General features: G+C 43.5%; 2 protein-coding genes across 5 annotated transcripts; both read right to left on the bottom strand.

Moving 5' to 3' along the window:
• Positions 1–578: 578 nt before the first annotated feature.
• On the bottom strand, positions 579–7,050 carry LOC135606136 (BTB/POZ domain-containing protein NPY4-like). 4 transcript variants are annotated; one of them, XM_065096966.1, is made up of 6 exons: positions 6,470–7,050; positions 6,282–6,346; positions 5,135–5,810; positions 4,263–4,332; positions 2,057–3,238; positions 579–1,412 (listed from the first exon to the last, which is right to left on the bottom strand). In XM_065096966.1, exons 3-6 carry the CDS (start codon positions 5,194–5,196, stop codon positions 831–833), a joined length of 1,896 nt encoding a protein of 631 aa, XP_064953038.1. In that variant the 5' UTR covers positions 5,197–5,810; positions 6,282–6,346; positions 6,470–7,050; the 3' UTR covers positions 579–830. The 4 variants fall into 4 exon arrangements, with proteins under 4 accessions (XP_064953038.1, XP_064953030.1, XP_064953044.1 ...); XM_065096958.1 differs by lacking the exon at positions 6,282–6,346; XM_065096972.1 differs by lacking the exon at positions 5,135–5,810 and having other exon boundaries at positions 6,470–7,045.
• A 5,099-nt stretch (positions 7,051–12,149) lies between these two features.
• LOC135606129 (zinc finger protein 1-like) lies at positions 12,150–13,524 on the bottom strand. The gene has a single exon (XM_065096952.1). It carries the CDS (start codon positions 13,055–13,057, stop codon positions 12,326–12,328), a length of 732 nt encoding a protein of 243 aa, XP_064953024.1. The 5' UTR covers positions 13,058–13,524; the 3' UTR covers positions 12,150–12,325.
• Between the last annotated feature and the right edge of the window lie 1,539 nt (positions 13,525–15,063).

The following is a 15,063-nucleotide window of genomic DNA, read 5'->3' as shown; positions in this document are numbered from 1 at the left end:
GGACGGGATCCGGGTTGCATGGCGTGAGGGATTACGTAGGCGGGATGGCCAATTGGTATGCATCCCCTGGGGGAAGCCATGGGTCGCGTGTCCTCTACCTTCTCTTCAACACCACGGGAGGGGACGCAGCAGATGCTGCCGCACCCGATCGAGCGGGTCAACATGTGCTGCGGTGGTCCATCCACTACGAACCAAATATAATAATACTATACATATATCACAGTGAAGTGACGTACTTTGACGTGTCAGGAAAAAGAAGGAAAACAACAAGGCAGAAGGCAACGCAATAATCTAACAGATGAGGAGCACACATGCCTGATTTAGATTTTATTCCTGATAAAGCATAGAAAAATAGATGAGGTCAGATCTAGTTTGATGCATCATATTCACAAATAAAAACTGACATTAACATTAGGCTACGTCTCACACACTGCTGTGACATGATGGGTTTCCTTTCAGGAGAGTTTGAGGCAGCAACTTGGACAGGAGTCAAATGCTTAGAGTGTTGATTCCCTGGTAAGTAATACCAGGAGTCATTCATCGGACTGCTCATTTTAATCCACATTTGTAAGTCATCCTTTGGAATACAATCCAACAAGTTTCATACAAACATCAAATCTCAGAGAGTGGCTTTATGTAGCTACAAATTCAAATCCCAACACCTCTCACATAAGACTACACTGAGAACAGATCTTATGGTGCATGGACAAAAGCTGGTTATCATTCATCCACCAAAAAAAAACGAAAAAAAAACACTATCAAAAGGCTAAAGACATGGCTTCTGCTTATCAGGTCCTCAAAAAATAGTATGCTTTCTTTCTATCTGCTCACTATGAGACCGAATGCCTTGTGTTCCTTGAATGAGTAGACTTGGCTTCCTCTTGATTGCTGGAGTCGGGGCTCTCGGACATGTCCGAGCTGCTGTTTTCGCTGCCTTGCCCTTTGCTTGACCACAGCTTGTTCAGTATCTTCTTCGACATCGGAATTCCCTTGACTTTGTCATTGGCCTTATCATCACCATGCTTATTGACATCACCACTGCCGCTGCTCCGCTGACTCCCTCCACCTCTGCTGGACAAGTTCACAGACTTGAGAGAATTCAGGTTTCCAGCAGTAGTCGGGACACCATCCCACTCGTCCTCGGTGTTGGTTGTGATGGCTGATCTGGAACTTCCATAGGAACCACCATTTTCCCGGAGGAACGCCGCCCTGATGTTTCCAGGGAGCTCGGTTGCACCACCGGCCATAGCTCCAGCTGCTCGCATCTGCTCAAAGAAGAGAACTTGGACCACCACACGAAGAGGAAGCCGCTCGTTTTGCACAGCATGTATGCATGCATCTGCTGAGAGCTTTTTACAGTCCATCAGAGCACATATTTTCTTCTTTTCACTTTTTGTTAGATCTGGATGCTCCTGCACAGCATTGGAGAAACATGCAAGGGGCTTGAACAATCAATTGCCATACCGTAAAACCTTCAGATTGTATAAATAGATGTTGCAAAGCTTAGAACAAAAAACTAATTTATATCACGTCCATAAGTACATCAAGGTTGCTCAATTTGTTAACTGATTTAGAGGTGTCTCACATGTCAACGCTGCTGAAAATTTATTGTGAAGAACAACGATAACAGGACTTCAGACAAACGTTGCCAAGGATCACTAATGAAGTGCAGTTAATGATGAACACAGAAGAAGAGACGATTCCAAAGATCCTAGAAGGGTATTCTTGGATTGTCTTTAATGGAAGAAGTGTCTTCCCTACAACTATTCAGATGGAAATAATTAAAAGGACTTCAAACACTGATCTCCTCCACGATACTATAGATGAACATCATTTATCTACTATAGTCATTTTCTTGGTGAAGAAATCGAAGTTTCCACCTTGTTTCTTTTTATGAGCCAAGATAGAAACGAAACCCAGCTAAAGCCAGGATGCCTAGCTGTTTAGTGTGTATTGCTGTTGTAGTTGTTTTAGCTGCCATCAAAGCGTCACTGTAGCAGTGTCAAGCATAAGAAATCTACTGTGATTTAAGAAGTGCAGGATTTTGAGTTATTACCTTCAGATACGTATCGATAGCACAGTAAAGTCCATCATGCACTGGCCTTGATGCAGCTGAAACCAGTCCAGCAAGCTCAATAAACTTTGAAAGAGGTAGATTGGGGTCTTTTGCAATTTCAGCAAGGTACTCGTCAACCAGCTTTGCAACAAGAACTTTCGAACCTGCAGAAACAAAGATCGGGCTCACGATCTCCACAAGTTCCTCAGAGGCCTCAGGACTGCTTTGTGTAGTGCCACTCTCCTGCATCACAAACTCCTGGACAACACTTGAAACTAGGTCGACATCGTATACAGTCTCTCCTGCAGCAGCAGGTATCAAAAGGTCAGACACAGGAGCTTCATGTAACTGGCATCCGATTCTCTTGATCAATTCCTTCTTATATATTTCTCCACATTCCAATATGCTTGCAGCTCTTAACATCTTGAGCAGGAAACTGCATGAAACCGAACCTAATTCTGTTGGTAATAACCAAACAATTGTTTCGAGCACCGTTCGAGTCTTCATGGAATCACTTCCGCAGGTCACTGTACCCTTGGAAAAACCTGGAAGCCTCCTGTATGCATAAGCTTTCAGCGCTTCTCCGATCACAACATCTAACATCTTCCCCTCGGTCTTGATGGCAACTATAACCCGCTTATATAAATCCACTTCTAGATCACATAGGTCCTCAACCCACCAATCTTTGGGCACAGATTGTTGTTTCCTAACACCATTCCAGTGTGAATCAAGACCATTTTCAGATGGAAGTTTTCTCCTGTTGTAGGTGTAGGACCACTCAACATCAGAAGGATCAATGGATGCTTTGGAAGCTATAGAGTCAATGCAGTTGCCGACCACCTTCAAGTCCTCTGCCCAAGGTAGCAGAGACTTTGTTGTCTGAAGAACAATGATGGAATCCTTCCAAGCACGTAAAATGCTGGAATTCAGGAAGACATCGATTTTGTAAATGAGGTTCCCCTTCTCAATGGTTTCATGCATTTCAAGATACTCTGCCGCGCAGCGAGCGGCAACAACGTTGTATGCATTCAACGTGACAATCATGCCATAACAAAATTTAGCACAAATTTCAAAGGCAGCAGGACCACCTGGAATATCAGGTATGTCAATCTCATCACTGTTTTCCTCATTTGTAGCTGCCACCAACTTTTGCAAGCGAGGACTTTTGGATAGAAGAGGGAACTGCATATTAATCGTCAAAGAAAATGAGTATTATACATAAATGAGACAGTTTGGGTAGGAATATGATGTCATATTAGCAACCAACATACCGGATCATTGAATATGATAAACATGGTTGACATTTGTGTCAACTCATTACGAAAGCAGTTTCCAATGGACGGGAACTACTTGCGATCCAGGATAGCAGATATGGAAAGAATTACTAAATTAAACATGCACTGGATGCACTAATTTTAACACTTCGATTTATGAGAATAATTGATGTCAAAGGATGATAGGTCAATTAAGAACAACAGGATGAAGCAGAAGATGCAAAACATGCCCCCAAATGGAGTGCATCAGGATTGATAGTACTGCCAAATCGTAGGAGGAACACAAATCCAAGTTGATCATAGCCAATACGGAGCTCAAAATGCAGATCAATAATACAAATATCGGGAAACTTAAACAGTAATGATTCATGAGTTTAAAAAGAGTGGAAATGTGCAAGGAATTGCTAGCTTCCTTTACTTTTTTCCCTACCACAAGTTCCTGGGTTTGCTTGCTAAGATCATCAACCGAACTTCATACTAGTAAGACCAGGTGACATGGAAATTATGTATAGCCTTCATAAGCCACATGTAGCACAAGGTATGCAAAGTGTCCTATAATTCAATGAAATCCCATGTGGCGGCATGGGGACATAAAAAGGAAAGAGAGAGATGTGTTTCCTTGCTTTTGGCATAGCATGCCTCGCACCAGGAGGCCTACATGACAGGCCATTATCTCAGAGACTAACAGTGAGTTACACAGGATTTTTCTCCACAGAAAAAAGATGGTCATACCTAAAAAAGATGAAGAGAACAAAATCCTGACAAATAATACCTAAAAGATTAAGTATCCATTACAAAGATGTTCTTTCTGCATCAACTGGTATAGGACAGTAGACACACTACATTCAGAAGTCATATATATATATATACATAGGTGTTATAAATAAATTGTTTACAAATAAATCTTTCACAATAAAGAGTACAGTCCGTACCTTATGCAGATAAAACTTCACATCTCCTACATTAATCACAATGTCAGTAGCCAGCTCAGTCGCAACGAACCTGGAAATGCAATTTTGAAAATTAGCTATCAGAAAATAAGAATTTGATGATATAACAGAAAAGGAAATCATGTCTAGAAGGTGTAAAATAGGGGTGGGTGTTTGTGCATGTTAGAAATAAAACTAGAACAATCTGAAACATGTAGACGAAAGAATCGACTGATTCTCGATAGGCTGAGAATCCATCATATGACATTGTATTAATGAAGCAACAGGAAGTTCCTCCATATACAGACTCTTTGAAACAGTATATATTCTTGTACTAATAGTAACTTCCATAAGAAACACTTTTATCTCTAGAATTATCACTGCCCAAAAGAAAACATCCACGGTAGGCGTTTACAATTCCCAGACAGCAAGTTCTCAAGTGCAAGTAGGAGTAAGAGAATGAAAATTTACCATAATACAATCTCTTTTTGTTTGATGTTGGCAAGTTTTTACACTCTGTACCTCTCTTCCCTCTTTCCCCCATTCTTCTATTGGTGTTTGTTATTCTTCCATTGTTTAATTTAGTATTTGGCGCGGAAAATTAGTTCTGCTGTAAGAAACAGGAACAATTTTCACCAAAGAAATTATTCACTGGATCAGCTGGAAGCGTACACAACCTTCCGGACAGAATCGGTGGAAGCAGTTTGCAGACAAGATCTATGGTAAATCAAGAGAAAGGTAGTTGTGATGATAAAAAGAAGCCACTTTACATATGATCAAGAATCAACATAGACAAAGAGCAAGATGCTAAATGGGCTTCCTAGCAGCTTCTTTTAAATTCTTATGTATAAATAGCTAGCTCACAAGGGCTTTACCTGATATTGTTCCCATCGGCTTGAAAGGCATCAGGCTTTGATCCAAGCTTCATATACTTCATCTTGCCAAAACAGAAAGGGAAAGAAGAGAAAGAAAGAACCAAAGGATCTTTCCACCTGGATCTACAAGAGGTTTAAAACCCTTGTCCCCTCTTAACTCAACATGAAACAGTCACCCAAGATGCCCAGTGATCATCAAGCACTGCAACCATGTGAAAGGTGTTTCCTGCAGGTCGGTGAGCGGATTTTCCCAGCAGGAAGAACACCAAAAGGCAAATATTTATGCACGACAAGCTAGAAGATAAAGAACATGGTCAAGGTGGCAAGTGTTTCTTCCTAAGAAGAGCAAATGGGTCTGAGATCCCACATAGAAGGACAGACAGGGCCACAGTGCCCACCGACTCTGGAGGCAGGCAAATAGGTGGAGCACAGGAGCAGCAGAGCAAGAGGCTCTCTAGATCAGTAAACAATTCAATTCACAATAAATCGACACTGCTCTCTCAAACTGTTACTCCTTATTCCTGCTAGCCTTTTCCGATTCTATCATTCCCCTTCTTCTTATTCTTCTGCTCTGTGGTATCCGAGATCTGGTGATGGTATCAGTCTCGGCTGTCCAATACTAGAATACACAGTCCTCACCGACACTATCCGAGTTGCCTTGATCACCATTTATTGCCTGCAAAGAGAAGACATCACCTCGACAGTGAGGGGTTCGGGAACAGTGAAACCACAGACAGTGGGCATCTTGCTCCAGCAAAAGAGATGGGCGTGTAGGGAGACCATCACAAAAACAACTTCTGAAGGATTCCTATCATCAATCCGAGAGAAACCACAACGGTCCATAGCACTGAAACAAATGCTACAGAAAAAGAAGACAGAAGTAGAGAGAGATGAACTAGAAATTACCAGCCAAACACCAAAATTAGATCAGAGAAGTTCATAGCTCAAATAGTACATATCTGTTTGCTAGATCTCAAAAAGCTACGAATCATAAAAGAACTGAAGATCCATAAGAAATGTAGCAGTGAAATGACTAATTCTTCAGGAAACTACATGAGCCAAAAGAGAAGGAGAGGAAGAAACAAAAATAAAAACCTTGCATCAGATAAAGGAAAAGGAAAGCAAAGGAAGGTCAGAGATAGCCAACCTCCAAAGATGAATTGAAGGAGACTCCGAGGGGTTCTTGGTGAGTCAGGTAGCCAATCTACCGGGCTGATTAAGGTGGGGAGCGAAGGAGGAGAGGAATTATAGCAAAAGAAATAACAAGTAAAAGAAAAATAGAAGGAAAAATGAGGAGGAGGAGGAAGCAGTGACCTCAAAAGGTGAGGATCTTACCATCCCCCAGATGACCCACTGTGATCACTCCAGAAGCAGCAGCAGCAGCAGCAGCAGCAAAGCCCATCATCTTCATCATGGCCCTCTGTCAATCTCCTTGCATCCCTTGTCAGTCCTTCCCCTTGATTCCACACCACCACCTCGCTCCAAATAAGGGAGATAAGTGGGCTAAATAATAAAGGCAAGTACCACCTACGTGCAGTCACCACAATGGCATGATGCCAGTGGAACAAGACAAAGGTTGAACTGTAGAAGACCACCTCTGTCACTCAACAGGTCGTGTTTCTCTCTCGACCGGTGCCTTGTGATGGCGCCAACTTGGTCTCGGATCAAATGCCCTGTGCTTCTCCTCCTCCTCCAAGGCTCCGAAGGCTGCACCCCATCATCCTCTTAGTTCCCTCCTCTCACCACCAGCCTACAACTTGGGATTTGGTAACAGCACTGTCTCCTGTTACATTCTTTAAGAGCTTAACCACTGTGTTGACATTTGTGGCCCCTAACTTACTAATTTCTCGAATCATTTCTATTTCTTTTGCATGTGATACTACTGATAGCATTTGCAAAGAGAAGAACTGTTCTCCATTGAAATTGGTGTTGCTCAGACCACACCTTTCTACATGTGCTCACCTTGGATTGGTGAGTCGGACTGATCTTATCTGATATTATCCAGCAATACTGGTATGAGTCTCTGTATTATTAGGTGAGTTTGTTCAATCTTTATCAAGAACCCATCACCAAAGGAAGAAAAGTCTAGTCCAAGTGAATGAAAATAAATTATGGCATATAATATTTTCATTGGATATGATGCACTCGAAAGCTGATACTTTCTCAAATAGCTACAATGACTTGGAAAAATGGGATGCACAACTTCAAAGCCATCCACTGGCACCAAATGTGACCAAGTGTCTCATTTTACTATCACTTTTTCCTCTGGGGCCTCCCAGGTCTCATCTCATGTAATCAACGCATGTTAAAGGAGAGGGGACAAGTTCACCTGCAGATAAGTGTCTTGTTCCCCAAGCAGAAATCAAGGTCTCAATCTTCCTTTTTCTGGTTGTCTGACATCTTCTTCTTCTTCTTCTTCTTCTTCTTCTTCCTCTTCTTCAAACACTACAACTGGCCGCCTCTCTTTTTTCTGGGAGGCTCATTTTAAGAGAGAAACCGAGGCATGAGATTTCACACACAGCATTCATGACTCACTCATCACATCACTCCAATGCGTTTAGCTAAAATGTTCACAATCCAGGAATTGACTGATCATCACCCCTCCAAAAAATTGGCCAATCACCATGATTTGCTCTTCTGAGATATCAGACAATGTAGGTTGTCAAATGTCAACTTCGCCATTTTTAGTTTTGTCCCATGTCTGATGTTGAACTATTTTAGCCCAATTAATGCCCGCCACAGCCCCATTAGATCCGTGGCCCCCATCTGGTCGGCCTCAGTGGATAAGAAAGAAAGGGCAATGAGAATAATGTGGCCTGAGGTCGTAACATGGCTGACCCTCTATCGAGCTTATCTTCCGATGTGGATTCCAACACTTACGAATTCAGCTCATGGTTTTGGACATGGGCATCGCAATCGAGGTACAATTTCCAATCCAAATCTAATATGCAGTTGCATTGGGTGAATGATATGTAAGATATTTTCTTGTTTCATAAAAAGCATGTCTCAAACAATTCAAGATTTGGTGGAAACTTCCCCCTGATGTACTAAGAACTGGACCAGCAGTGTGATTCTTTGAGCTAAAATACCAAGGAAGAACATGTGACTCTTTCTTTCTTCACACAGACATGCATTATTTCTCCATTGTTCTGCAGAAAGTACTAAGTAACCTTTTTCTTGCTTTTAGACAAGTTGTAGGACTTGATATCCGAAAGCTACCGTTTGCCTGCATCACCTAATATGAACGAAGGGACCATCCAACTCTTCTTTCCTAAAAGAATCTTCCTACTGAAACTACCCGTCAAAGCTTCATTGATGTCCAGCAACATAAATAAAGAACTATGTCGCACTGCATCTCAAAAGACCATTATTCTCTTCACATGGAAGTTCCAAACAGCCCCTCCTAAGGATCATTCTCAGCTTAATAAACCCTTATTGGACAAAGAGTGAGCAGCTGCGCTTCTCTTTCCAACCCAACATCTGCTGCTACTTTTACCTCCAATGATCAGCTTTCCTGGTTCTGTTTCTCAAGGGGAACTTCTAACTGGATTTGAAACCAGCTTTACAACTTCAAGAATGCTGTACTAACATCATGTTCTCTTTCCTGTGATGGTGCTTCCCTTGTTAGTAGGGCTTGAGAGCCCATCTTCTTCCTCTGGTCCTGTTTCAGCTCATGGCGTGCGACAATGCTGTGCACATGCTGCTGACTCTGCGTCCGGTGACCGCGAATCTGTTCCATACGTCGATGGCAAGCCATGTACATTTTTCTCTTTCGGCACATCTCGATTCGGAAAGAAGATGGATTCGGCAGGCGTTCATACTCCACCGTTCGTATTCAAGATAATTAAAATCTTTAATGCCGGTTTTAATGCGCACACACACACACACACACACACGTATAGACGCAGCTACAAGACATGGCTGCCCAAAGGAAAAGGCTACAATGACTCGAGTTGGACTGTTGTAGTCCAACCAACCCATCCCGTTTCTCTTTGTGTGCACCTCTTCATGTCTCCCAGATCTCTTCGATGGATGGGCTTGACCGACGAGAGCTGCATGGAGATTTCGACAAAGGCTTGTGGGATAAGCACAGGCCAAGAAAGCATCCATTGCTCTTCTTATCTCCCCACGAGGCCAATGCTTCCTCTGCTTCATCATCTTCCTCCCTCAAAAGAAGGCAGGCTTCTAACCCTCCATGTTGCTAACTTCCTCGTAGTTAATTTAGCCCTGTGAAGTCAGCATGCAATCATGGCGACATCGGAACGGTGTCCAAACAAAACTAAGGACTGGATTCCAAGATGCTCGTGGGCAGTAACTTGGAAGTCAGTGCCGTTTTAGGACCCATTGACCGGAGGAAGTATCCATACCCCTACATAGATCCGAGTCTCGCGGAGCATCCATGACCAGAGAGAGAAGACATGGCATCTAATGCTAACGTGGGAAAGTGCAATATTTTTGAGATATTAATAATCCTTACAACTTTTAGGCCGCATGCATACATACTCCAAGCCTTTGCATTCTCCATGTCGTTCAATTATGATATGAGGAATATGCTAAGAATATCATACTAACAAAGCATAACTTTCCAATGGCATAGAATTATTTTGACGACTTTATCTTCCTTCCGCCTTGAAGAAATTTCACACCCTTAAGGTATAAAAGAATGATTCGATGCTCTTACAGCCAGTCTTGCAGCAGCAAATGCTACGCCACTTTCAGCCATAAACACCTGAGTCAAACAAAGCTCGTTCGACAGGGCAGCAGAGCATAGGATGCTCATTGTGTAGATCAAAGAACCGAGAAAGCATGCGGTGATCATGGCGTGCAGAGTTCGGACTGTGAACGGCTGGCGCAGAGCATTGTTTAGTCCACCAAACATGGACGAGCTCTGAACGCTGAGCAGGCCACGCCAGAGTCGCCGCCGCCGCATGTGGTTACAGTCGAAGACGACCCATAGTTAAATCCTACGCCATGAAGTCGGTTCCTCTGCCTTGTATCTCTTCTTCAGGATTAAGCATCTTGTGGATGGCGAGACGAGAGCAGAGCTCCGTCTTCGAATGGTCTATACGTCAGGAACATGATCTTGCAGCTTTAGCACCTCGGCGAACACAAGCATGTAATTTTTGATGAAATAAAACGATTAGTTCCTCAAAGGAAAATGATGGCTTTACGACCGACTTCCAAGTCAAATGTCTCAACATGATGGATCTTAGAATTAGATTTGGATTTGAATTCAAAGTGATAGGCCTCAGATCATATTTGGGCTGGACTGTACTCGAGTCAAATGTGTTGAATTGAGAAATAGGTTGTGAAAAAAAAATAATTTTATTAGAGATGATTATTTATACAGATTTCGAGGAAGAAATTTTTCGGTACTCGAATCACGTAATCAGATCATCTTTTTAAATTTATGATTGATCGAGGATATAAGAAAACATGGATGTGTTCAATATGTTCCATCTTTTATCATCGAGTAGATGGATAATTGGCTAAGAGGATCAAATTTGTTGCACTCAAACACTTTTTATTCTGCTTCTGTTGCATATAGCTATGCTTTTTCTTTCATCCGGTCATCATAGGCCTCAGACCAACACCATCTCATGAAGTGCTGCTTATTCCTGTGGTCTCTGCGAATTGTGATGTCAACTGTGTCTTTTTCCTGGCTGCAAGTTGTGGACTTCTCCCATGATCAGTAGTCTCATATCATCTACCGCTTGGTAACATCTACCAGTCAACTTTTGTGCCCAATTCAAGTGATGAAACATTGCCTTTTCTCTCTCTCTCTCTCTCTATACTTGCTTACTGAGAACTGGTAAGAAGAAATTAATGTTCCTACTAACACATCCTTACCAAGACAAGGTCCCACATGAGCACAGCAGAAAAGCTCAGGTTTTGGCCATGAGAAATTTCTTAGAAGATAACATGTTGATCCTTATCTGAATCAGTCATCTTCCCAAGAAATTTATGAGGCAGTTGGAAGGGTAGAAGACGACTCTGCTCTTTGGACTCTTCCAAGGTGTCATAATATTCCACCATCTTGAAGCCATGCGCAGACTTCACTCTCTCAAGCTTACGTATTTATTATTGACTGCAGCAGTGGCTGATCCACTGCTTGGTCCCCCTGCTTGATGCACTTGCAGCTTCTAGTCACTGTGCCAATTTGCATGTCCAAATGCTAGCCATTGAAATGCACATGGTTGCTGCTTAATATGCAATCAATCTACTTCTGTGGCTAAGCAAACCCAACACTGCTTTTTCTCTTCACTTTGGATTAAGTAGGCTTTAAGTGGACCTTCAACCTAATTTAGTTAATGCAAGGAAGACAGGTGCCAACTCAGCTCTTTAGATTAATATACATACGTTTTGTACATGAGTTTGAGCTCTGAGAAAGATTAATATACATAGATTTTTACCTATGTAAACATAGAAAAAAAGAAAAGCATTTGATTCTCATCCTACATAAGTTGTATACTCTCTAATCATGATTATATATATAGTGAACTTGATGGGCTTGCATTAGCTTGAATGGATTTTAGTTTGATGTTTGTGGTTCAAAATGTGCTTATTTGATTTCTGACTTTTTACCTTCATAGTGGATTAACTCTAAATGACTTTAAACTTGGATTAGTTTGAATGAGTCTTGTACCCTACCTATGGTTAAGAAGTTTGTGGAAAGACTTGTGTCCTTTCTTGAGAAAGGAAACAAATGTTGATTAACCTGAGATTAAAAATCTCTAGTGAGCTGTTCTTCCTTCCAATCTTGTTATGATTGTGGCCTTTCATGTTCCATATCACCAACAAAGCCATGAATGAGTTTGGGTTTGTCACTTCCATGCCCACATGTCTATAATTCAAGTTCATATTGAGTTCCTCTTTCTAAGGGTGTTAAAGGCCTTAATCTCCATTCCTGTTCATCATATCATCAGTATCTCAAGAACTAAAGAAGGATGGAGCCACTTGCATTTGCTTATTAAAGGAATTAATCAAGAAACAACAATCCCACAAATCTTGAGAATGAGAAAGAATGAATTGATTGAAGTTTGCTAAAGAAATCCATTACCACACTGCATTGAGGAAAGAATCGATTTTGACTTTTATCAGCTACAAAGAATTTTGTACACACAAAAGAATTCTCTCTCTCCGCGCGAAACAATCGAGGCAATGCAGTTGACTATCAGCAGATGTCGGCGCTTAAGTCGGGATGAGAAGCCTCGGTTTCTTGAAAGCCAGTGGGCTCTGCACCTCCTCATCCTCCGCCGCCGCAGTCGCCGCGGCCGCTGCCGCCAGACAGCGCCTGACGCCGTCGAACTCGAACTCGGGCAACGCCGCCACGGTCAGATCCAACCCCCGGTGGCTCGAGCTCGCGCCCTCCGACGTCGCCGGCGCCACCGCGGCGGCACTGCTGCCGAGGCTTCCCTCGTAGTGGCGCCTCTTGTGGCCTCCGAGCGCCTGACCCGAAGGGAACGTCTTCAGGCACACCGAGCACTGGTGCAACCTGCCACCGCCAGATGCGGCGCCGGCGGTGGAGGAGCCCGAGGCCGAGGCCGCCGTTGACGCGACGGAGGCTTCGTCGGCGCCACCGGTGGGCTTCCGGTGACTGGTCTTGTGCCCGCCAAGGGCCTGGTATGAGCCGAAGGCCTTTCCGCAGACGGAGCACTTGTACTGGAACTTCGCCGGCGGCGGCGCCGCCTCCGAGTCGGAGGTTAACGACGGCGGGCGATGACCGGATCCATCACGGGCGAGCATGACGAGACAGAGGGCCAAGTATTCCTCTTCCGTGGGCGGGTGATCAAAGAAGCGGTGGCGCTTGGACCGCTTCCGCTTCGCCCACCCTTCGATGTGCGGCAACTCCTCGTCGCTCATCTCGGCGCTTGGCGGTGGGATCGAAGCCGTCGTTCTTATCTCCACAGCTTCGATTGCCATGGAATTCTCCTAAGAAATAGATGATAATACCAAGAAGAAGAAGAAGAAGAAGAAGAAGAAGAAGATAGGAAACAACGCAGGCTTGAGGTCTTTGTGGACTTGTTGGAATGGAGCTTTGGCAGCGAAGAGTGGGTTCTTTATAGGAGAGGCGAGAAGAGTTGAAGAAGGAGACTTGGACTTTTCAGCTGCTTACTTTGAACTGGCTCTTCCACTCTATTATTTGCCACATTTAAATGGCCTAATAAACCATGCATATGCTTCATTTGAGCTTGACTTGACTTCATCTCCCAGCTACGACTTAGGTTTTGTTAGTCCTAAGATCTAAAGAAGAGCAAGTGATTGTTTTAGTGTGGAAGAAAACACAGTTGCATTCATATTAAATAAGCCCGCTGGCACGCTACAGCTCACATAGTTTTACAGCTAGAAAGGGAAGTATCAAAGCAGGGTTGGGTGGCTGCTGCGGTTGGAAGAGAACAGCAACAAAGAAGAAGAAGAAGACGGGTCAACTAAAGAAGCATGGTGGGAAGCCAGAGAGGAAGGAGAGGTGTGAGTGCACGGTGTATGTGACAGTGAGTTGGGGTGGAGACTGAAGACCCCACTCTCTCTCCGGTCAAAAACAACGACCGCATACTTTTTCTAAGCCGTGACATCAGGATGACCTGAGAATGGAGGAGATGATGCGTGCTGTGTGGATGCGGATGGCGAGGGTGGGGGAGAGTTTGGCACTGAGGCAAAAGAAGAACTTGAACACAAGTTTGCTTCCTTCCACATGCACAATTATGTGGGCAGGTAAACAGTCGACATTAACCGATGATGACCACATATCCGTCTGGAAGTCTACCGAGTTTCTCATGCAGATGTGATCGAGGAAGCCTCTTCTCCTAAGGTTGATCATCTAATCTTTTGGTGACAACCTAAACTCGAAAACTCATTTCCCTGGTGACAACCTAATCTAATTAGCCCAACAAAGATGAACCTTTCTTTAGCTTCATTTTAATCATATAAAATATTCTTGTTGATTTTTATCCATACTTACAAGCAAACACGTTTCTTATGAAACAATTGCATGTGATTCTCCCACCCACCCAAATGGTGTTTCTGATGGGAAGAGGAACCACAGAAAAGGTGACTGAGAGCTCCCACAGTACTTTCAATGCTTGCAATAGCAATGTGCCTTGCTTCATCCATCATCAATACTTGAGAACTCGTTATCTCCGTCGACTCCACCACCACGACCTTTGGAGGGATGGATGCTTCGGGAGCTCTCTCGCCGGTGAGAACACGGGTTGTTATTGGGCCCGGCTTTATTTGGGCCCTGAGGCCCAGTATACTTGTTGATCGACGAATCAATATCAACAACATAATCGTAATAATTAAAAAAAAAAGCCAAAAATAAAAGAGGAAAACATGAAAAAGGATCGCTTGGGGACGGGACAAACAGCAGTGTCGCTATCCTACACCGCTGACGTCCTCGTGCTGTAGCTGTATGGGTAGCTGTACTTATTGCTGTAGCGGCCGTGGCTCGGACATCATCAAACCGCGCAGTGTGGGCACATGTGACTTGTCGCGTATCGGACATCCAACGTGCGATGTGGCCAATCTCGCACCCCACTCTCATGCCGTGTTACGTTACCCCATCCCACTTTGGATTCCATGGAGTGCTCGATATTCCCAGCAAATATATCCTGTCGACGCGACCGGTTGACGTCATAAATATCGAATACAGATATCGAAGGAAGTATATGTCAATACTGTGCACAAAGAGTATGTGGAGACCGGATTCCATGGCACTCCTGTAGTGCAGGGAAATGTCGGATATGTTGTCCCGTGCATACTTACGGTACAATGGTATCCCACGTTGCCCCCCAAAGCTTTCCATGCGTTTTGTCGACGTAACAGTGGTTAGAAGGGTTTGGATGTAGTAAGAGACGAACAAGCGAGTCCTTTAGCTCTACCATTTCCGAATAATAAATACATTTATGCATGTATTCCGTATAAGTGATCGG

The sequence above is a fragment of the Musa acuminata genome, chromosome BXJ1-2 (assembly GCF_036884655.1).
Source record: "Musa acuminata AAA Group cultivar baxijiao chromosome BXJ1-2, Cavendish_Baxijiao_AAA, whole genome shotgun sequence".
Lineage (NCBI taxonomy): Eukaryota > Viridiplantae > Streptophyta > Magnoliopsida > Zingiberales > Musaceae > Musa > Musa acuminata.
Note: the sequence above shows the minus strand (reverse complement) of the source record. Positions and strands in the feature narration are given on the sequence as shown.